The sequence below is a fragment of the Oncorhynchus gorbuscha genome, unplaced genomic scaffold, assembly GCF_021184085.1.
Source record: "Oncorhynchus gorbuscha isolate QuinsamMale2020 ecotype Even-year unplaced genomic scaffold, OgorEven_v1.0 Un_scaffold_631, whole genome shotgun sequence".
In the NCBI taxonomy this organism is placed as follows: Eukaryota; Metazoa; Chordata; class Actinopteri; order Salmoniformes; family Salmonidae; genus Oncorhynchus; species Oncorhynchus gorbuscha.
In genome coordinates, this window is record NW_025745744.1 from 363,985 (window position 1) to 386,484 (window position 22,500).

Below are 22,500 nucleotides of genomic sequence, written 5' to 3' on the forward strand. Positions count from 1 at the left end.
TCTATGTATCCAGATCTACGTTGATCATTTAGTCTCTATGTATCCAGATTTATGTTGATCATTTAGTCTCTATGTATCCGGATCTACGTTGATCATTTAGTCTCTATGTATCCGGATCTACGTTGATCATTTAGTCTCTATGTATCCAGATAATCTGGGATCTATTCACACAACTAAACGTGTCCTATGAGCAAAGATGATTCCTCAGTAAAACTTTGAATCAATAATCACCATTACTATTCTGAGTGCCGGAGCGTTCTGTCTTATCAATCAATTGGTCAGAGATATTTTATAAAGACATTTTTACATCAGCAGTTATCACAAAGTTCTTCACAGATACTCTGCCATGAAACCCCAAAGAGTAAGCAATGCTGTAGCATGGAAAAACTCCCTAGAAAGGCCAGAACCTAGGAAGGAACCTAGAGAGGAACCAGGCTCTGGGGGGTGGCCAGTCTTCTGGCTGTACCAGGTAGAGAGGAACCAGGCTCTGCGGGGTGGCCAGTCTTCTGGCTGTACCAGGTAGAGAGGAGCTAGGCTCTGGGGAGTGGCCAGTCTTCTGGCTGTACCAGGTAGAGAGGAACCAGGCTCTGCGGGGTGGCCAGTCTTCTGGCTGTACCAGGTAGAGAGGAGCTAGGCTCTGGGGAGTGGCCAGTCTTCTGGCTGTACCAGGTAGAGAGGAGCTAGGCTCTGGGGGGTGGCCATCCTTCTGGATGTACCAGGTAGAGAGGAACCAGGCTCTTGGGGGGGTGGCCAGTCTTCTGGATGTACCAGGTAGAGGGGAACCAGGCTCTGGGGGTGGCCAGTCTTCTGGCTGTACCAGGTAGAGGGGAACCAGGCTCTGGGGGGTGGCCATCCTTCTGGATGTACCAGGTAGAGAGGAACCAGGCTCTGGGGGGTGGCCAGTCTTCTGGCTGTACCAGGTAGAGAGGAACCAGGCTCTTGGGGGTGGCCAGTCTTCTGGATGTACCAGGTAGAGAGGAACCAGGCTCTGGGGGGTGGCCATCCTTCTGGATGTACCAGGTAGAGAGGAACCAGGCTCTGGGGGGTGGCCAGTCTTCTGGCTGTACCAGGTAGAGAGGAACCAGGCTCTTGGGGGTGGCCAGTCTTCTGGCTGTAGCGGGTGGAGATTTAATATGTTCTAGGTCAGTAACTTCTCTTCACGTTAGGTCATGTGCCTCCTATAAATTTACTATTTTGTTTTGTTCTTGTCATTTATGTTAGAAGCAGTTTCCCAGATCCATAATGAACTATTTATGAGTCTAATCTGTTAGCTAGGCTACTGACCCAATGCTCTAACTGCTAGCTAGGCTACTGACCCAATGCTATGTCTGTTAGCTAGGCTACTGACCCAATGCTCTAACTGCTAGCTTGGCTACTGACCCAATGCTCTAACTGCTAGCTAGGCTACTGACCCAATGCTCTAACTGCTAGCTAGGCTACTGACCCAATGCTATGTCTGTTAGCTAGGCTACTGACCCAATGCTCTAACTGCTAGCTTGGCTACTGACCCAATGCTCTAACTGCTAGCTAGGCTACTGACCCAATGCTATGTCTGTTAGCTAGGCTACTGACCCAATGCTCTAACTGCTAGCTAGGCTACTGACCCAATGCTCTAACTGCTAGCGAGGCTACTGACCCAATGCTCTAACTGCTAGCTAGGCTACTGACCCAATGATCTAACTGCTAGCTAGGCTACTGACCCAATGCTCTAACTGCTAGCTAGGCTACTGACCCAATGCCCTAACTGCTAGCTAGACTACTGACCCAATGCTCTAACTGCTAGCTAGGCTACTGACCCAATGCTCTAACTGCTAGCTAGGCTACTGACCCAGTGCTCTAACTGCTAGCTAGGCTACTGACCCAATGCCCTAATTGCTAGCTAGGCTACTGACCTAATGCTCTAACTGCTAGCTAGACTACTGACCCAATGCTCTAACTGCTAGCTAGGTTACTGACCCAATGCTCAAACTACTAGCTAGACTACTGACCCAATCACTCTAACTGCTAGCTAGGCTACCTGCGGGTTACTGACCCAATGCTCTAACTGCTAGCTAGGCTACCTGCTGGTTACTGACCCAATGCTCTAACTGCTAGCTAGACTACCTGCTGGTTACTGACCCAATGCTCTAACTGCTAGCTGGGCTACTGACCCAATGCTCTAACTGCTAGCTGGGCTACTGACCCAATGCTCTAACTGCTAGCTCGGCTACCTGCTGGTTACTGATCCAATGCTCTAACTGCTAGCTGGGCTACTGACCCAATGCTCTAACTGCTAGCTGGGCTACTGACCCAATGCTCTAACTGCTAGCTAGACTACCTGCTGGTTACTGACCCAATGCTCTAACTGCTAGCTAGGTTACTGACCCAATGCTCTAACTGCTAGCTAGGTTACTGACCCAATGCTCAAACTACTAGCTAGACTACTGACCCAATCACTCTAACTGCTAGCTAGGCTACCTGCGGGTTACTGACCCAATGCTCTAACTGCTAGCTAGGCTACCTGCTGGTTACTGACCCAATGCTCTAACTGCTAGCTAGACTACCTGCTGGTTACTGACCCAATGCTCTAACTGCTAGCTGGGCTACTGACCCAATGCTCTAACTGCTAGCTGGGCTACTGACCCAATGCTCTAACTGCTAGCAATGCTCTAACTGCTAGCTCGGCTACCTGCTGGTTACTGATCCAATGCTCTAACTGCTAGCTGGGCTACTGACCCAATGCTCTAACTGCTAGCTGGGCTACTGACCCAATGCTCTAACTGCTAGCTAGACTACCTGCTGGTTACTGACCCAATGCTCTAACTGCTAGCTAGGTTACTGACCCAATGCTCTAACTGCTAGCTAGGTTACTGACCCAATGCTCTAACTGCTAGCTAGGTTACTGACCCAATGCTCTAACTGCTAGCTAGACTACCTGCTGGTTACTGACCCAATGCTCTAACTGCTAGCTAGACTACCTGCTGGTTACTGACCCAATGCTCTAACTGCTAGCTAGACTACCTGCTGGTTACTGACCCAATACTCTAACTGCTAGCTAGACTACCTGCTGGTTACTGACCCAATGCTCTAACTGCTAGCTAGACTACCTGCTGGTTACTGACCCAATGCTCTAACTGCTAGCTAGACTACCTGCTGGTTACTGACCCAATGCTCTAACTGCTAGCTAGACTACCTGCTGGTTACTGCCCCAATGCTCTAACTGCTAGCTAGACTACCTGCTGGTTACTGACCCAATGCTCTAACTGCTAGCTAGGCTACCTGCTGGTTACTGACCCAATGCTCTAACTGCTAGCTAGGCTACCTGCTGGTTACTGACCCAATGCTCTAACTTCTAGCTAGGCTACCTGCTGGTTACTGACCCAATGCTCTAACTGCTAGCTAGGCTACCTGCTGGTTACTGACCCAATGCTCTAACTGCTAGCTAGACTACCTGCTGGTTACTGACCCAATGCTCTAACTGCTAGCTAGGCTACCTGCTGGTTACTGACCCAATGCTCTAACTGCTAGCTAGGCTACCTGCTGGTTACTGACCCAATGCTCTAACTGCTAGCTAGGCTACCTGCTGGTTACTGACCCAATGCTCTAACTGCTAGCTAGACTACCTGCTGGTTACTGACCCAATGCTCTAACTGCTAGCTAGACTACCTGCTGGTTACTGACCCAATGCTCTAACTGCTAGCTAGACTACCTGCTGGTTACTGACCCAATGCTCTAACTGCTAGCTAGACTACCTGCTGGTTACTGACCCAATGCTCTAACTGCTAGCTAGGCTACCTGCTGGTTACTGACCCAATGCTCTAACTGCTAGCTAGACTACCTGCTGGTTACTGACCCAATGCTCTAACTGCTAGACTACCTGCTGGTTACTGACCCAATGCTCTAACTGCTAGCTAGGTTACTGACCCAATACTCTAACTGCTAGCTGGGCTACTGACCCAATGCTCTAACTGCTAGCTGGGCTACTGACCCAATGCTCTAACTGCTAGCTGGGCTACTGACCCAATGCTCTAACTGCTAGCTGGGCTACTGACCCAATGCTCTAACTGCTAGCTCGGCTACCTGCTGGTTACTGACCCAATGCTCTAACTGCTAGCTGGGCTACTGACCCAATTCTCTAACTGCTAGCTGGACTACCTGGTACTACCTGCTGGTTACTGACCCAATGCTCTAACTGCTAGCTGGGCTAGGCTACCTGCTGGTTACTGACCCAATGCTCTAACTGCTAGCTAGACTACCTGCTGGTTACTGACCCAATGCTCTAACTGCTAGCTAGGTTACTGACCCAATGCTCTAACTGCTAGCTAGGTTACTGACCCAATGCTCTAACTGCTAGCTAGGTTACTGACCCAATGCTCTAACTGCTAGCTAGACTACCTGCTGGTTACTGACCCAATGCTCTAACTGCTAGCTAGACTACCTGCTGGTTACTGACCCAATGCTCTAACTGCTAGCTAGACTACCTGCTGGTTACTGACCCAATGCTCTAACTGCTAGCTAGACTACCTGCTGGTTACTGACCCAATGCTCTAACTGCTAGCTAGACTACCTGCTGTTACTGACCCAATGCTCTAACTGCTAGCTGACTACCTGCTGGTTACTGACCCAATGCTCTAACTGCTAGACTACCTGCTGGTTACTGACCCAATGCTCTAACTGCTAGCTAGACTACCTGCTGGTTACTGACCCAATGCTCTAACTGCTAGCTAGACTACCTGCTGGTTACTGACCTGCTGGTTACTGACCCAAATGCTCTAACTGCTAGCTCGGCTACCTGCTGGTTACTGACCCAATGCTCTAACTGCTAGCTAGACTACCTGCTGGTTACTGACCCAATGCTCTAACTGATAGACTACCTGCTGGTTACTGACCCAATGCTCTAACTGCTAGCTAGGCTACCTGCTGGTTACTGACCCAATGCTCTAACTGCTAGCTAGGCTACCTGCTGGTTACTGACCCAATGCTCTAACTGCTAGCTAGGCTACCTGCTGGTTACTGACCCAATGCTCTAACTGCTAGCTAGACTACCTGCTGGTTACTGACCCAATGCTCTAACTGCTTGCTAGGCTACCTGCTGGTTACTGACCCAATGCTCTAACTGCTAGCTAGGCTACCTGCTGGTTACTGACCCAATGCTCTAACTGCTTGCTAGGCTACCTGCTGGTTACTGACCCAATGCTCTAACTGCTAGCTAGACTACCTGCTGGTTACTGACCCAATGCTCTAACTGCTAGCTAGACTACCTGCTGGTTACTGACCCAATGCTCTAACTGCTAGCTAGACTACCTGCTGGTTACTGACCCAATGCTCTAACTGCTAGGCTACCTGCTGGTTACTGACCCAATGCTCTAACTGCTAGACTACCTGCTGGTTACTGACCCAATGCTCTAACTGCTAGACTACCTGCTGGTTACTGACCCAATGCTCTAACTGCTAGCTAGACTACCTGCTGGTTACTGACCCAATGCTCTAACTGCTAGCTAGGCTACCTGCTGGTTACTGACCCAATGCTCTAACTGCTAGCTAGACTACCTGCTGGTTACTGACCCAATGCTCTAACTGCTAGCTAGACTACCTGCTGGTTACTGACCCAATGCTCTAACTGCTAGACTACCTGCTGGTTACTGACCCAATGCTCTAACTGCTAGCTAGACTACCTGCTGGTTACTGACCCAATGCTCTAACTGCTAGCTAGACTACCTGCTGGTTACTGACCCAATGCTCTAACTGCTAGCTAGACTACCTGCTGGTTACTGACCCAATGCTCTAACTGCTAGACTACCTGCTGGTTACTGACCCAATGCTCTAACTGCTAGACTACCTGCTGCCCTATTTACTGTATTTGATGTTCTGTTCATCCTTGTCTTCCATGTTGTGTTCCTTCCATTCCAGCTCAGATCCTGAGGGCCAACGATGAGCTGACCCTGGTGGTCAACATGTATAGAGACATGATGGGGGGGAGAGAGAGCAGCAGGATGAGAGGAGGAGGACGTGGAGAGCCCTCCATAAACAACGGTACATCTGTCCTCTCTACACCACTCATACTAACAGGGTGTACAGGTCTACTAACAGGGTGTACAGGTCTACTAACAGGGTGTGTTGTCTTGTGTTTGTTCCTCCCCCTCCAAGGTTTTACGTTTGTTTTTTTAAACATGCGCTGGGGCTCCTGTAACTAAGCTGTCTTGTGTGTGTTGTAGTGGTGTAGTGGTGTAGTGTTTTTCAGTCTGAATGTGTTGTCATGTCAGTGGAGTGTTGACTCTATCCCTAGGACAGAGAACCTACCTGTGTGTTCTAGTGTTCTGTGTTCTGTTCTAGTGTTGACTCTATCCCTAGGACAGAGAACCTACCTGTGTGTTCTAGTGTTCTGTTTTAGTGTTGTAGTGTGACATCATAGAGGACGTGTTGTTTCAGTGTGAATCTCAGTGGTTGTATTTTCATATAGTCTCCATCCCCAGGTCCCAGCAGCCCCAGAGAGATAAAGAGTTACCATCTAATAGACCTGTCAGCCCTGGACTCTCCACAGACACATAGACCACCTTCTAAAGACATGTCTTCCCCCGGCTCACCTCCCCACCACGTCTCCTTCTTGTCCTCCTCCTCTACCCCCCAGCCTCGGCTTGGCACCCTTCCTCCCTCCTCTTCCTCCCCTCCTTCCTCTCCTCTCTCCCGTCAACGGCTCAACAGTACTCCCCTATCTCTAATCGATCTGGACGTGACAGGTTCGTACAGGTTCCTGTTTCTTTAGAAAGCCCCCCCCCCCCACACACACACTTTTCATGTGGATGTTTCTGCTGTGATGTCATCATGATCCAGATGTGTTGTGGAACAGTATTCACTTCCTGTATCTGGACTGTAGTGGTGTTTGTGTTGACGTGTTTGTGTTCGTGATGTGGTTCTGTGTCTAACAGGGAGACGTGTGTTCTTTATTCAGGGCTGGATAAACCAGCATCGTCTCAAAGCCAGAGCAGCACGTACTACCATGAACTACTCCAGGTACCAGTTACCTCTGGATGCGCCCTAAATGGCTCTCTATTCCCTACATAGTGCACTACTTTTGACCAGAATGGCACCCTATTCCCTACATAGTGCACTACTTTTGACCAGAAGGGCACCCTATTCCCTACATAGTGCACTACTTTTGACCAGAAGGGCACCCTATTCCCTACATAGTGCACTACTTTTGACCAGGGCCCATGGGGTTCACAACAACACCAAATCATATTTACACTGATTTGTTCCTCTTCAACACAGATGCCTATTCTCCACCCCCCTTTATTTCAGATGAGAGGAGGAGAGGAGAACACAGGGAGAGACCATTCCCTGACCACGTGGGGGTGTGGAGGGAGAGACCACCCACTGGTGGCCCGGGGTTGCGGCAGTGGCTCGTCAAATGGAACAGACTGGTGAGGGATGGATGCATGGATGGATTGAGAAAGAGAGCGAGTGACATAGTTACCGTGACGATTCAATCTTTTCTTCTTCCTGTCAGGGCGTGCCTTCAGAATCGTCCAATTGTGATGTCAGGATCACCATCAAACTCACAGAGTCAGCCAATGACAGAGTCAGGATCTCCAGAGAAATCAGAGGGTTTCAATCTCCCAGAATCCTTAGCAGAGATCCACGTCCCGCTGGAATCCATTAAACCAAGTAAGGTTTTGTCCTAAAATGGCACCCTATTCCCTATAGAGTGCACTGTTTTTAACCAGGGCTAACTGATCAAAGGGAACCATTTGGAACACTGCCCTAGTTTTTGTCCTTTTCTTAAGATATTTTAAACACAGTAATACACAGAATAGGTGTGTGTCCCAAATTGCATCCTAATTCCTTTATAGTGCACTTCTCTTGACCAGAGCCCTATGGGTGCACGATCTAAGGAGCCATTTTGGATGCACACTAGCAGTTAGTGTTGTCACTACAGTTGTCTGTAGTCATTCATGTAAATGGATACCTCTGGTCTTTTCTATTTCAAGTCATCTGTTCTCTGTTGGCACGTCTGAGGTGTTCATTTCCTGAATGTCTCCGATAGGTCGATTGGAGCCAATCACAGTGTACGACCAGAATGGCGTCCATGTTTCCCTCCATTTTGCCAAAGACCCGCCCCCGGGACACCCTAATGTTGCTGTGGTTATCGTCTCCACGGTGAACACCTCCGCACTTCCTGTTAAAGACATCCTGTTTCAGGCTGCCGTTCCCAAGGTAACAGACAAACGCCCAAATATGGACAAGACATTTTAAAACCCCTACATTTTCTAACTTTAAACAATCTCTCTCCTCGTCTAATGAATCCTTTGTTTCCATCAATGACTGGTTGACTGATTGAATGACTAACTGTCAGGGTTCCCACGGGTCCTTGAATTTGAGGGAATTGGGCCTGGAAAGTCCTTGACTTTGAGGGAATTGGGCCTGGAAAGTCCTTGAATTTGAGGGAATTGGGCCTGGAAAGTCCTTGAATTTGAGGGAATTGGGCCTGGAAAGTCCTTGAATTTGAGGGAATTGGGCCTGGAAAGTCCTTGAATTTGAGGGAATTGGGCCTGGAAAGTCCTTGAATTTGAGGGAATTGGGCCTGGAAAGTCCTTGAATTTGAGGGAATTGGGCCTGGAAAGTCCTTGAATTTGAGGGAATTGGGCCTGGAAAGTCCTTGAAAAGTCCTTGAATTTGATGTTTAATTAAGAAGGTGTGGGAACCCTGGACTGATTGATTTGATGGACTGATTGATTCATTGATTGAGTCATTGATCTTACTGAATGACTGTCTGGTTGACTGAATGACTGGCTGGTTGACTGAATGACTGGCTGGTTGACTGAATGACTGGCTGACTGAATGACTGGCTGGCTCACTGGCCAGCCGACTGATCTCCCTGTCTGTCCTCCAGACCATGACAGTGAAGCTCCAGTCGTCTTCAGGGAATGACCTCCCCTCCTACAACCCTCTGCTGCCCCCTGCTGCCCTCTCACAGATACTGCTCCTCTCCAACCCACACAGGGTGAGTCTACTGCTCAACCTGACGCGCTGGAAACACATTGTCTTGTTACCGTCGGACCTGTGACTTGGCCGGCATTCATTCATAAGGCTCATCATCAACAACAAGTGAACTTCACTGTCAACAATGTGTCTTTTAAAGGCAGTCTCCCTGGCGTTGGTATTGAGGGGAAAAGCTGCGGATCTCAAGAGTTTATTAACTGTTAATGTCAAGTGGCTTGTTGACAATGGTGATGGTTTGTCTGTTATCTCCCTCCCAGCGTCTGTTATCTCCCTCCCAGCGTCAGGTTTGTTTGATAGAATGGTGATGGTTTGTCTGTCATCTCCTTCCCAGCGTCTGTTATCCCCCTCCCAGCGTCTGTTATCCCCCTCCCAGCGTCTGTTATCCCCCTCCCAGCGTCTGTTATCCCCCTCCCAGCGTCTGTTATCCCCCTCCCAGCGTCTGTTATCTCCCTCCCAGCATCTGTTATCTCCCTCTAGCGTCAGTGTGTTTGATGGAATGGTGATGGTTTGTCTGATATCTCTCTCCCAGCGTCTGTTATCTCCCTCCCAGCGTCTGTTATCTCCCTCCCAGCGTCTGTTATCTCCCTCCCAGCGTCTGTTATCTCCCTCCCAGCGTCTGTTATCTCCCTCCCAGCGTCTGTTATCTCCCTCCCAGCGTCTGTTATCTTCCTCCAGCGTTAGGTGTGTTTGATAGAATGGTGATGGTTTGTCTGTTATCTCCCTCCAGCGTCTGTTATCTCCCTCCCAGCGTCTGTTATCTCCCTCTAGCGTCTGTTATCTCCCTCCCAGCGTCAGGTGTGTTTGATAGAATGGTGATGGTTTGTGTGTTATCTCCCGCCAGCGTCTGTTATCTCCCTCTAGCGTCTGTTATCTTCCTCTAGCATCAGTGTGTTTGATTAGAATGGTGATGGTTTGTGTGTTCTCTCCCTCCAGCGTCTGTTATCTCCCTCTAGCGTCAGTGTGTTTGATGGAATGGTGATGGTTTGTGTGTTCTCTCCCTCCAGCTTCTGTTATCTCCCTCCAGCGTCTGTTATCTCCCTCTAGCGTCAGTGTGTTTGATTAGAATGGTGATGGTTTGTGTGTTCTCTCCCTCCCAGCATCTGTTATCTCCCTCTAGCGTCAGTGTGTTTGATTAGAATGGTGATGGTTTGTCTGTTATCTCCCTCCAGCGTTAGGTGTGTTTGATTAGAATGGTGATGGATTGTCTGTTATCTCCCTCCAGTGTTAGGTGTGTTTGATTAGAATGGTGATGGTTTGTGTGTTATCTCCCTCCAGCGTTAGGTGTGTTTTATTAGAATGGTGATGGTTTGTGTGTGATCTCCCTCCAGCGTTAGGTGTGTTTTATTAGAATGGTGATGGTTTGTGTGTTATCTCCCTCCAGTGTTAGGTGTGTTTGATAGAATGGTGATGGTTTGTCTGTTATCTCCCTCCAGCGTAAGGTGTGTTTGATTAGAATGGTGATGGTTTGTCTGTTATCTCCCTCCCAGCGTAAGGTGTGTTTGATTAGAATGGTGATGGTTTGTCTGTTATCTCCCTCCAGCGTAAGGTACGTCTGCGCTACAAGCTGACCCTGGTCCACGGTGATGGAGAGCAGAGCCTCAGTGAGATGGGAGAGGTGGAGGACTTCCCTGACTGGGTCTCCTGGATGGGCCTCTGATCTGAGAAAACCCTGCATGGAATTCTAGAACCTGAGAGAGAGAGACATTCTAGAACCTGACAGATAAATATTCTGGTACCTGATAGAGAAAGGTTCTGCAGCATAATGTGGAACCCTCTGCGATTGCTGCCTTGTCCGCCATGATGTCATGTAGTTGGTCATGTGATCTGTGATGCGTGTGTATTTACTTTTGATATGCGGTCATCCTTGGAGGTTCTTAAAACGGATATTTATTTAGTATTTGAAGTAGGCTCTGGGACACCAGTCTGGTGTGAGGTGTGGGTGTGTCCATTTGTGTGTTCTTGTGTTTGTCTGATTGACCCGGCTTTCAACTCGGTGCCAAATGACCCATCTGGGTTACGTTTCTCCACCTTTTTATACTAAACTAGACCAGGTGAACCAGGTGCCTCTGCTACTGACCTGTTGTTCACCTGGCTCCTGTGTGAGCTGCTTGTTGTGTTTTTGTTCATCGTCTGATTGATTGATTGATGCCTCAGATACGACACTCTGAAATCTGTGATCAATAAAACATAGAATGCTGTTCTTATCTGGAAGTCTTCTGTGGTCATTCAGGATTAGAACCTGTAACCTTCTTGTCCCTATCCCAGTTCCGAGTCCACAAGATTAGAACCTTTAACCTTCTGGTCCCTATCCCAGTTCCTAGTCCACAAGATTAGAACCTGTAACCTTCTGGTCCCTATCCCAGTTCCTAGTCCACAATATTAGAACCTGCAACCTTCTGGTCCCTATCCCAGTTCCTCGTCCACAATATTAGAACCTGCAACCTTCTGGTCCCTATCCCAGTTCCTAGTCCGCAAGATTAGAACCTGTAACCTTCTGGTCCCTATCCCAGTTCCTAGTCCACAAGATTAGAACCTGTAACCTGGTCCCTATCCCAGTGCCTAGTACACAAGATTAGAACCTGTAACCTTCTGGTCACTATCCCAGTTCCTAGTCCACAAGATTAGAACCTGTAACCTTCTGGTCCCTATCCCAGTTCCTAGTCCACAAGATTAGAACCTGCAACCTTCTGGTCCCTATCCCAGTTCCTAGTCCACAAGATTATAACCTGTAACCTTCTGGTCCCTATCCCAGTTCCTAGTCCACAAGATTAGAACCTGTAACCTTCTGGTCCCTATCCCAGTTCCTAGTCCACAAGATTAGAACCTGTAACCTGGTCCATATCCCAGTTCCTAGTCCACAAGATTAGAACCTGTAACCTGGTCCCTATCCCAGTTCCTAGTCCACAAGATTAGAACCTGTAACCTGGTCCCTATCCCAGTGCCTAGTACACAAGATTAGAACCTGTAACCTTCTGGTCCCTATCCCAGTTCCTAGTCCAAAAGATTAGAACCTGTAATCTGGTCCCTATCCCAGTTCCTAGTCCACAAGATTAGAACCTGTAACCTTCTGGTCCCTATCCCAGTTCCTAGTCCACTGCACTAGCAGGGGGGAAAGCACCAGTCAATGACTCATTTAGAACATCAGTAGATTAAAAAGGTGTTTAGTTAAAGTTGTAAAACAAAAGTCACAACTGGGATTCAAACTGTCAACCTTATGGGTCACAACCCTTCAAACTGTCAACCTTATGGGTCACAACCTTTCAAACTGTCAACCTTATGGGTCACAACCCTTCAAACGGTCAACCTTATGGGTCACAACCCTTCAAACTGTCAACCTTATGGGTCACAACCCTTCAAACTGTCAACCTTATGGGTCACAACCCTTCAAACGGTCAACCTTATGGGTCACAACCCTTCAAACGGTCAACCTTATGGGTCACAACCCTTAACTGTCAACCTTATGGGTCACAACCCTTAACTGTCAACCTTATGGGTCACAACCCTTAACTGTCAACCTTATGGGTCACAACCCTTCAAACGGTCAACCTTATGGGTCAACCTACACACTCATCTCATATGTATATACTGTACTCGATACCATCTACTGTATGCTGCTCTGTACCATCACTCATTCATATATCCTTATGTACATGTTCCTTATCCCCTTACACTGTGTATAAGACAGTAGTTTTGGAATTGTTAGTTAGATTACTTGTTGGTTATCACTGCATTGTCGGAACTAGAAGCACAAGCATTTCGCTACACTCGCATTAACATCTGCTAACCATGTGTATGTGACAAATAAAATTTGATTTGATTTGATGGGACACAACCCTTCAAACGGTCAACCTTATGGGTCACAACCCTTCAAACTGTCAACCTTATGGGTCACAACCCTTCAAACGGTCAACCTTATGGGTCACAACCCTTCAAACTGTCAACTTTATGGGTCACAACCCTTAACTGTCAACCTTATGGGTCACAACCCTTAACTGTCAACCTTATGGGTCACAACCCTTCAAACGGTCAACCTTATGGGTCACAACCCTTCAAACGGTCAACCTTATGGGTCACAACCCTTCAAATGGTCAACCTTATGGGTCACAACCCTTCAAATGGTCAACCTTATGGGTCACAACCTTTCAAACTGTCAACCTTATGGGTCACAACCCTTCAAACGGTCAACCTTATGGGTCACAACCCTTCAAACGGTCAACCTTATGGGTCACAACCCTTCAAATGGTCAACCTTATGGGTCACAACCCTTCAAACGGTCAACCTTATGGGTCACAACCTTTCAAACTGTCAACCTTATGGGTCACAACCCTTCAAACTGTCAACCTTATGGGTCACAACCCTTAACTGTCAACCTTATGGGTCACAACCCTTCAAACTGTCAACCTTATGGGTCACAACCCTTCAAACTGTCAACCTTATGGGTCACAACCCTTCAAACTGTCAACCTTATGGGTCACAACCCTTAACTGTCAACCTTATGGGTCACAACCCTTCAAACTGTCAACCTTATGGGTCACAACCCTTCAAACGGTCAACCTTATGGGTCACAACCTTTCAAACTGTCAACCTTATGGGTCACAACCCTTCAAACTGTCAACCTTATAGGTCACAACCTTATGGGTCACAACCCTTCAAACTGTCAACCTTATGGGTCACAACCCTTCAAACTGTCAACCTTATGGGTCACAAACCTTCAAACTGTCAACCTTATGGGTCACAACCCTTCAAACTGTCAACCTTATGGGTCACAACCCGTGTGTAAATGCCCTCCATCCTACCACCCGTAAGACATGTTCTGATTTGACTCTCCCTGTAGTAAACCTCTCACACTGGCCTGTCACAAAGTTCTGCCCACGGAGCTTTTTCATCCAATCAATTCATCCCTGACTGGATTTGCCGATGGTCTCTCCTTCCTCCCCGAAATGACATGTCAGTTCCATTTGACGAGCCACTGCCGCAACCCCGGGCCACCAGTGGGTGGTCTCTCCCTCCACACCCCCACGTGGTCAGGGAATGGTCTCTCCCTGTGTTCTCCTGTCCTCCGAGATTGGTGGGAAGTAGTGAACAAGTGTATGAGTGTACACTTAATATTGGTACACCCCCCCCCCCAGGAAGATCACAGTCAGTTATTTTATCTACATTTAGCAGACATATTTATTGTTAAATATTTAATGCAGATATGCAGCAGGGTGGGTCTGTCTGATGAAGTGACAGATACAGATATACAAAACAACAGAGGTGGTGGAAGACCCCGGCGGCGTCCCAAATTACACCCTACGCTCTGTAGTGCACTACTGTTGACCGGAATGGCACCCTGTTCCCTCTGTAGTGCACTACTGTTGACCGGAATGGCACCCTGTTCCCTCTGTAGTGCACTACTGTTGACCAGAATGGCACCCTATTCCCTCTGTAGTGCACTACTGTTGACCGGAATGGCACCCTATTCCCTCTGTAGTGCACTACTGTTGACCTCAGGGTAAAGGATAAACCATGACCTCAGGGTAAAGGATGAGCTATGACCTCAGGGTAAAGGATGAACTATGACCTCAGGGTAAAGGATGAACTATGACCTCAGGGTAAAGGATGAACTATGACCTCAGGGTAAAGGATGAACTATGACCTCAGGGTACAGGATGAACTATAACCTCAGGGTAAAGGATGAACTATGACCTCAGGGTAAAGGATGAACTATGACCTCAGGGTAAAGGATGAACTATGACCTCAGGGTAAAGGATGAACTATGACCTCAGGGTAAAGGATGAACTATGACCTCAGAATAAATGAACTATGACCTCAGGGTAAATGATGAACTATGACCTCAGAATAAATTAACTATGACCTCAGGGTAAAGGATAAACCATGACCTCAGGGTAAAGGATGAACTATGACCTCAGGGTAAAAGATGAGCTATGACCTCAGAATAAATGATGAACTATGACCTCAGGGTAAAGGATAAACTATGACCTCAGGGTAAAGGATGAACTATGACCTCAGGGTACAGGATGAGCTATGACCTCAGGGTAAAGGATAAACCATGACCTCAGAATAAATTAACTATGACCTCAGGGTAAAGGATGAACTATGACCTCAGGGTACAGGATAAACCATGACCTCAGGGTACAGGATGAACTATGACCTCAGGGTACAGACGGTTCCTCTCTCTTTGCATTTATTTTTTTCAATTCCGACAAAAATGGAAGAAAAGAAGTCCAGTTGAACGCAGCTCCAGACGAGTCTTGGGTTACGATTGTCTCTTAGATATGAAGTATACATACACCAACACTTATAAGTCCATACCTGGGTCCCAAATGACACCCTATTCCCTATATAGTGCACTACTTTCGACCAGGGCCCTATGGCCAATGGCACCCTATTCCCTATGTAGTGCACTACTTTCGACCAGGGCCCTATGGCCAATGGCACCCTATTCCCTATGTAGTGCACTACTTTCGACCAGGGCCCTATGGCCAATGGCACCCTATTCCCTATGTAGTGCACTACTTTCGACCAGGGCCCATTTGGTAGACAGCCTATAAGTCCTATCAAGATAGATAGAGGACTATCTATCTATTTTAGTGTGCCCAAAAGCCTGTTTTAGCATGGGCAGTAACATTGAGGACTTTCACCATTTTGAAGTAGTCAACTGGGCAGGACATCCTGTGGGTTAAAGGAAGGATCACATAATTCCATCGAGGTCATCAGGGGGGGGGGGGGGGGGGGGATCAGCCAATGAATTATACCGGTGAGCAAACGTTCCATAACTGCAGGTGGCAGTGAATCGCCAACCTTGGCTTTGTGCCTGTTTAAATAACACCCTCCAGGTGGCAGTACGCACCCTTTCAGTTTGTTTACCAACTCATACAAGGAGTAGAAGAAGAAAAAAATGAACTACTTCAAATTGGAGATGGCCACAGTCTGTGCATTATGGTCGTCTGTGCGCTCACAGACGCCATAATGGGACAGAATACAATGTTTGCGATCTCTTAACATCTCTATGGTGGCAGGGATCAACGTGACCTTTAACCTCTATATTGGGTTATTTTCTTTCTTGATGCTCAGACTGTGCATCCAAATAAAGTGTTCCAGTGTGTTCTTGCTCCAGAATCCCCTATAGGTACAGATCTAGGATCAGCTTCCCCCTCCCCTAATCCTAACCTTAACTATTAGTGGGGGTGGTGGGGGGGACAATGTCAAACTGACCCAAGATCAGTGTCTAGGGGGCAACTTCACCCGTCTTCATGTTCAATAGTCCAATGGAGTCCGAACGAGCTGTTTATTGTTTTGCATGTGCTGGCCGGTGGGTGTTACAGTGTGTGTTACAGTCTTAATAGTCCGTAGTGCTACAAAAGAGCTGTTAAAAGAAGGTTCCCCCTGGTGGCAGTGGTCTCCATGTACAAAGGCTACAGGTCATGAAGACTGAATGAGTGCATTCCAAATGCCAACCTATTCCCTATGTAGTGCACTACTTTTGACCAGAGCCCTTTGTGCAGTATAAAGGGAATAGGTTGGCATTTGGGACACAGCCCATGGCCTTGGTTGGGGCGAGGCAGACACTGCCTCGGGGGTCAGGGCCTTGGTTGGGGCGAGGCAGACGCTGCCTCGGGGGTCAGGGCCTTGGTTGGGGCGAGGCAGACACTGCCTCGGGTGTCAGGGCCTTGGTTGGGGCGAGGCAGACACTGCCTCGGGTGTCAGGGCAGGTGACATCACTTTGTTCCACGGTGGGAAAATGTTTACTAGCTAGCTGCCTCACACCTGCAACACTTCCTCCATCGCTCTTCCTCCATCTCTCCTCCTCATCCGCCATCTCTCCTCCTCTTCCTCCATCGCTCTTCCTCCATCTCTCCTCCTCTTCCTCCACCTCTCCTCCTCATCCGCCATCTCTCCTCCTCTTCCTCCATCTCTCCTCCTCATCCGCCATCTCTCCTCCTCTTCCTCCATCTCTCCTCCTCTTCCTCCACCTCTCCTCCTCATCCGCCATCTCTCCTCCTCTTCCTCCATCTCTCCTCCTCTTCCTCCACCTCTCCTCCTCATCCGCCATCTCTCCTCCTCTTCCTCCATCTCTCTTCCTCCACCTCTCTTCTTCCATCTCTCTTCCCCTTCCTCCATCTCTCCTCCTCTTCCTCCATCTCTCCTCCTCTTCCTCCATCTCTCCTCCTCATCTGCCATCTCTCCTCCTCTTCCTCCATCTCTCCTCCTCTTCCTCCACCTCTCCTCCTCATCCGCCATCTCTCCTCCTCTTCCTCCATCTGTCCTCCTCTTCCTCCACCTCTCCTCCTCATCCGCCATCTCTCCTTCTCTTCCTCCATCTCTCTTCCTCCACCTCTCTTCTTCCATCTCTCTTCCCCTTCCTCCATCTCTCCTCCTCTTCCTCCATCTCTCCTCCTCTTCCTCCATCTCTCCTACTCTTCCTCCATCTCTCCTACTCTTCCTCCATCTCTCCTCCTCTTCCTCCATCTCTCCTCCTCTTCCTCCATCTCTCCTCCTCTTCCTCCATCTCTCATTCACTGGGTCTGATTTAGCTTCTCTTCTCTCTTTTATCTATTCTTCTTTTTTTGATCTCCTCATCTCCTTCCTCCTTTTCCTCTCTTTCATTCTACTCCTTCTTTCTTCCCCACCTCCTCCTCCTCATCCTCCTCTTCTTTCTCATCCTCCTCCTCTTCTTTCTCCCCCTCCTCTCCTTCTTGCTCCTCCTCATCCTCGTCTTCTTTCTCATTCTCCTCCTCTTCTTTCTCCCCCTCCTCTCCTTCTTTCTCCTCCTCCTCTTCTTTCTCCCTCTCCTCTCCTTCTTTCTCCTCCTCCTCCTCTTCTTTCTCCCCCTCCTCTCCTTCTTTCTCCTCATCCTCCTCCTCTTCTTTCTCCTCCTCCTCCTCCTCTTCTTTCTCCTCCTCCTCTCCTTCTTTCTCCTCCTCCTCCTCTTTCTCCTTCTTTTCCTCTCCTTCTTCCTGCTGTTCCTCTCTTTCTTCCTCCTCCTGTCCCCCTCCTTCTTCCTCCTCCTCCTCTTCTTCTCCTTCCTTCTGCTCTTCCCCAACACAGTCTTGTTCTCCATTTTTGTTCTCCACATCCCCATTATCTTTGACATCCTCATCTCCTCTATCTTCTTCTGCCTCCTCTTCAACATGGTTCTCCTCCACCTCTTCAACATGGTTCTCCTCCACCTCTTCAACATGGTCTTCCTCCTCCTCCCCTTCAACATGGTCTTCTTCCTCCTCCTCTTCAACATGGTCCTCCTCCTCTTCAACATGGTCCTCTATCTCCTCTTCAACATGGTCCTCCTCCTCCTCTTCAACATGGTCCTCCTCCACCTCTTCAACATGGTTCTCCTCCTCAACATGGTTCTCCTCCTCCTCTTCAACATGGATCTCCTCCTCCTCCTCCTCTTCAACATGGTTCTCCTCCTCCTCTTCAACATGGTTCTCCTCCTCCTCCTCCTCCTCCTCGACATGGTTCTCCTCCACCTCTTCAACATGGTTCTCCTCCATCTTTTCAACATGGTCCTCCTTTGAATTTTCCTGGTTTCCGTTCTCCTGTCTGACCATGTGGTTGGACCCGTTGAGTTGTTGTATGTGGTTGTGGTTGGGCTCCACATCTTCCAGTGCCAGCTCAAACTGGGAAGATAAAGAGAAGACAGTAGAGTGATAGTTAGTTATATAGTCATTGATAAAGAGAAGACAGTAGATTGATAGTTAGTTATATAGTCATTGATAAAGAGAAGACAGTAGATTGATAGTTAGTTATATAGATGGTCATTGATAAAGAGAAGACAGTAGATTGATAGTTAGTTATATAGTCATTGATAAAGAGAAGACAGTAGATTGATAGTTAGTTATATAGATGGTCATTGATAAAGAGAAGACAGTAGATTGATAGTTAGTTATATAGTCATTGATAAAGAGAAGACAGTAGATTGATAGTTAGTTATATAGTCATTGATAAAGAGAAGACAATAGATTGATAGTTTGTTATATAGATGGTCATTGATAAAGAGAAGACAGTAGATTGATAGTTAGTTATATAGATGGTCATTGATAGAGAAGACAGTAGATTGATAGTTAGTTATATAGATGGTCATTGATAAAGAGAAGACAGTAGATTGATAGTTAGTTATATAGTCATTGATAAAGAGAAGACAGTAGATTGATAGTTAGTTATATAGATAGTCATTGATAGAGAAGACAGTAGATTGATAGTTAGTTATATAGATGGTCATTGATAGAGAAGACAGTAGATTGATAGTTAGTTATATAGATGGTCATTGATAGAGAAGACAGTAGATTGATAGTTAGTTATATAGATGGTCATTGATAAAGAGAAGACCGTAGATTGATAGTTAGTTATATAGTCATTGATAAAGAGAAGACAGTAGATTGATAGTTAGTTATATAGATAGTCATTGATAGAGAAGACAGTAGATTGATAGTTAGTTATATAGATAGTCATTGATAGAGAAGACAGTAGATTTATAGTTAGTTATATAGATGGTCATTGATAGAGAAGACAGTAGATTGATAGTTAGTTATATAGATGGTCATTGATAAAGAGAAGAAAGTAGATTGATAGTTAGTTATATAGATGGTCATTGATAGAGAAGACAGTAGATTGATAGTTAGTTATATAGATGGTCATTGATAAAGAGAAGAGAGTAGATTGATAGTTAGTTATATAGATGGTCATTGATAGAGAAGACAGTAGATTGATAGTTAGTTATATAGATGGTCATTGATAAAGAGAAGACCATAGATTGATAGTTATATAGATGGTCAATGATAAAGAGAAGACCATAGATTGATAGTTAGTCATGGATAAAGAGAAGACAGTAGATTGATAGTTAGTTATATAGTCATTGATAAAGAGAAGACAGTAGATTGATAGTTAGTTATATAGATGGTCATTGATAAATAGAAGACAGTAGATTGATAGTTAGTTATATAGATGGTCATTGATAAAGAGAAGACAGTAGATTGATAGTTAGTTATATAGTCATTGATAAAGAGAAGACCGTAGATTGATAGTTAGTTATATAGATGGTCATTGATAAAGAGAAGACAGTAGATTGATAGTTAGTTATATAGTCATTGATAAAGAGAAGACAGTAGATTTATAGTTAGTTATATAGTCATTGATAAAGAGAAGACAGTAGATTTATAGTTAGTTATATAGTCATTGATAAAGAGAAGACAGTAGATTTATAGTTAGTTATATAGTCATTGATAAAGAGAAGACAGTAGATGTATAGTTAGTTATATAGTCATTGATAAAGAGAAGACCATAGATTGATAGTTATATAGATGGTCAATGATAAAGAGAAGACCATAGATTGATAGTTAGTCATGGATAAAGAGAAGACAGTAGATTGATAGTTAGTTATATAGTCATTGATAAAGAGAAGACAGTAGATTGATAGTTAGTTATATAGATGGTCATTGATAAATAGAAGACAGTAGATTGATAGTTAGTTATATAGATGGTCATTGATAAAGAGAAGACAGTAGATTGATAGTTAGTTATATAGTCATTGATAAAGAGAAGACCGTAGATTGATAGTTAGTTATATAGATGGTCATTGATAAAGAGAAGACAGTAGATTGATAGTTAGTTATATAGTCATTGATAAAGAGAAGACAGTAGATTTATAGTTAGTTATATAGTCATTGATAAAGAGAAGACAGTAGATTTATAGTTAGTTATATAGTCATTGATAAAGAGAAGACAGTAGATTTATAGTTAGTTATATAGTCATTGATAAAGAGAAGACAGTAGATTTATAGTTAGTTATATAGTCATTGATAAAGAGAAGACCATAGATTGATAGTTATATAGATGGTCAATGATAAAGAGAAGACCATAGATTGATAGTTAGTCATGGATAAAGAGAAGACAGTAGATTGATAGTTAGTTATATAGTCATTGATAAAGAGAAGACAGTAGATTGATAGTTAGTTAGTCATTGATATAGAGATGTTATATAGTCATTGATAAAGAGAAGACAGTAGATTTATAGTTGTTATATAGTCATTGATAAAGAGAAGACAGTAGATTTATAGTTAGTTATATAGTCATTGATAAAGAGAAGACAGTAGATTGATAGTTAGTTATATAGTCATGGATAAAGAGAAGACAGTAGATTGATAGTTAGTTATATAGTCATTGATAAAGAGAAGACAGTAGATTTATAGTTAGTTATATAGTCATTGATAAAGAGAAGACAGTAGATGTATAGTTAGTTATATAGTCATTGTCATTGATAAAGAGAAGACAGTAGATTGATAGTTAGTTATATAGTCATTGATTATATTTATAGTTAGTTATATAGTCATTGATAAAGAGAAGACAGTAGATTTATAGTTAGTTATATAGTCATTGATAAAGAGAAGACAGTAGATTGATAGTTAGTTATATAGTCATTGATATAGATTTAGTTAGTTATATAGAGTCATTGATAAAGAGAAGACAGTAGATTTATAGTTAGTTATATAGTCATTGATAAAGAGAAGACAGTAGATTGATAGTTAGTTATATAGATGGTCATTGATAAAGAGAAGACAGTAGATTGATAGTTAGTTATATAGTCATTGATAAGAGAAGACAGTAGATTTATAGTTAGTTATATAGTCATTGATAAAGAGAAGACAGTAGATGTATAGTTAGTTATATAGTCATTGATAAAGAGAAGACCATAGATTGATAGTTATATAGATGGTCAATGATAAAGAGAAGACCATAGATTGATAGTTAGTCATGGATAAAGAGAAGACAGTAGATTGATAGTTAGTTATATAGTCATTGATAAAGAGAAGACAGTAGATTGATAGTTAGTTATATAGATGGTCATTGATAAATAGAAGACAGTAGATTGATAGTTAGTTATATAGATGGTCATTGATAAAGAGAAGACAGTAGATTGATAGTTAGTTATATAGTCATTGATAAAGAGAAGACAGTAGATTGATAGTTAGTTATATAGATGGTCATTGATAAAGAGAAGACAGTAGATTGATAGTTAGTTATATAGTCATTGATAAAGAGAAGACAGTAGATTTATAGTTAGTTATATAGTCATTGATAAAGAGAAGACAGTAGATTTATAGTTAGTTATATAGTCATTGATAAAGAGAAGACAGTAGATCATAGTTGTTATATAATTGATAAAGAGAAGACAGTAGATTTATAGTTAGTTATATAGTCATTGATAAAGAGAAGACATAGATTGTAGTTATATAGATGGTCAATGATAAAGAGAAGACCATAGATTGATAGTTAGTCATGGATAAAGAGAAGACAGTAGATTGATAGTTAGTTATATAGTCATTGATAAAGAGAAGACAGTAGATTGATAGTTAGTTATATAGTCATTGATAAAGAGAAGACAGTAGATTGATAGTTAGTTATATAGTCATTGATAAAGAGAAGACAGTAGATTTATAGTTAGTTATATAGTCATTGATAAAGAGAAGACAGTAGATTTATAGTTAGTTATATAGTCATTGATAAAGAGAAGACAGTAGA

The 22,500-nt window shown here is 44.8% G+C and overlaps 1 protein-coding gene and 1 pseudogene across 1 annotated transcript in view; one reads left to right on the forward strand and one right to left on the reverse strand.

Annotated features, from left to right (window-relative positions):
* Positions 1-11,183, forward strand: part of LOC124019558 (ADP-ribosylation factor-binding protein GGA2-like) — a 28,138-nt gene extending 16,955 nt beyond the window's left edge. Inside the window, exons 10-17 of the mRNA XM_046334923.1 lie at positions 5,890-6,012; positions 6,453-6,716; positions 6,929-6,990; positions 7,279-7,400; positions 7,487-7,644; positions 8,024-8,193; positions 8,870-8,980; positions 10,520-11,183. Of these exons, the coding sequence (XP_046190879.1) occupies positions 5,890-6,012; positions 6,453-6,716; positions 6,929-6,990; positions 7,279-7,400; positions 7,487-7,644; positions 8,024-8,193; positions 8,870-8,980; positions 10,520-10,636 (1,127 nt within the window). The 3' untranslated portion in view covers positions 10,637-11,183. The remainder of the gene's footprint in view (positions 1-5,889; positions 6,013-6,452; positions 6,717-6,928; positions 6,991-7,278; positions 7,401-7,486; positions 7,645-8,023; positions 8,194-8,869; positions 8,981-10,519) is intronic.
* A 7,194-nt stretch (positions 11,184-18,377) lies between these two features.
* The window catches only part of LOC124019559, a 47,522-nt pseudogene continuing 43,399 nt past the window's right edge, over positions 18,378-22,500 (reverse strand).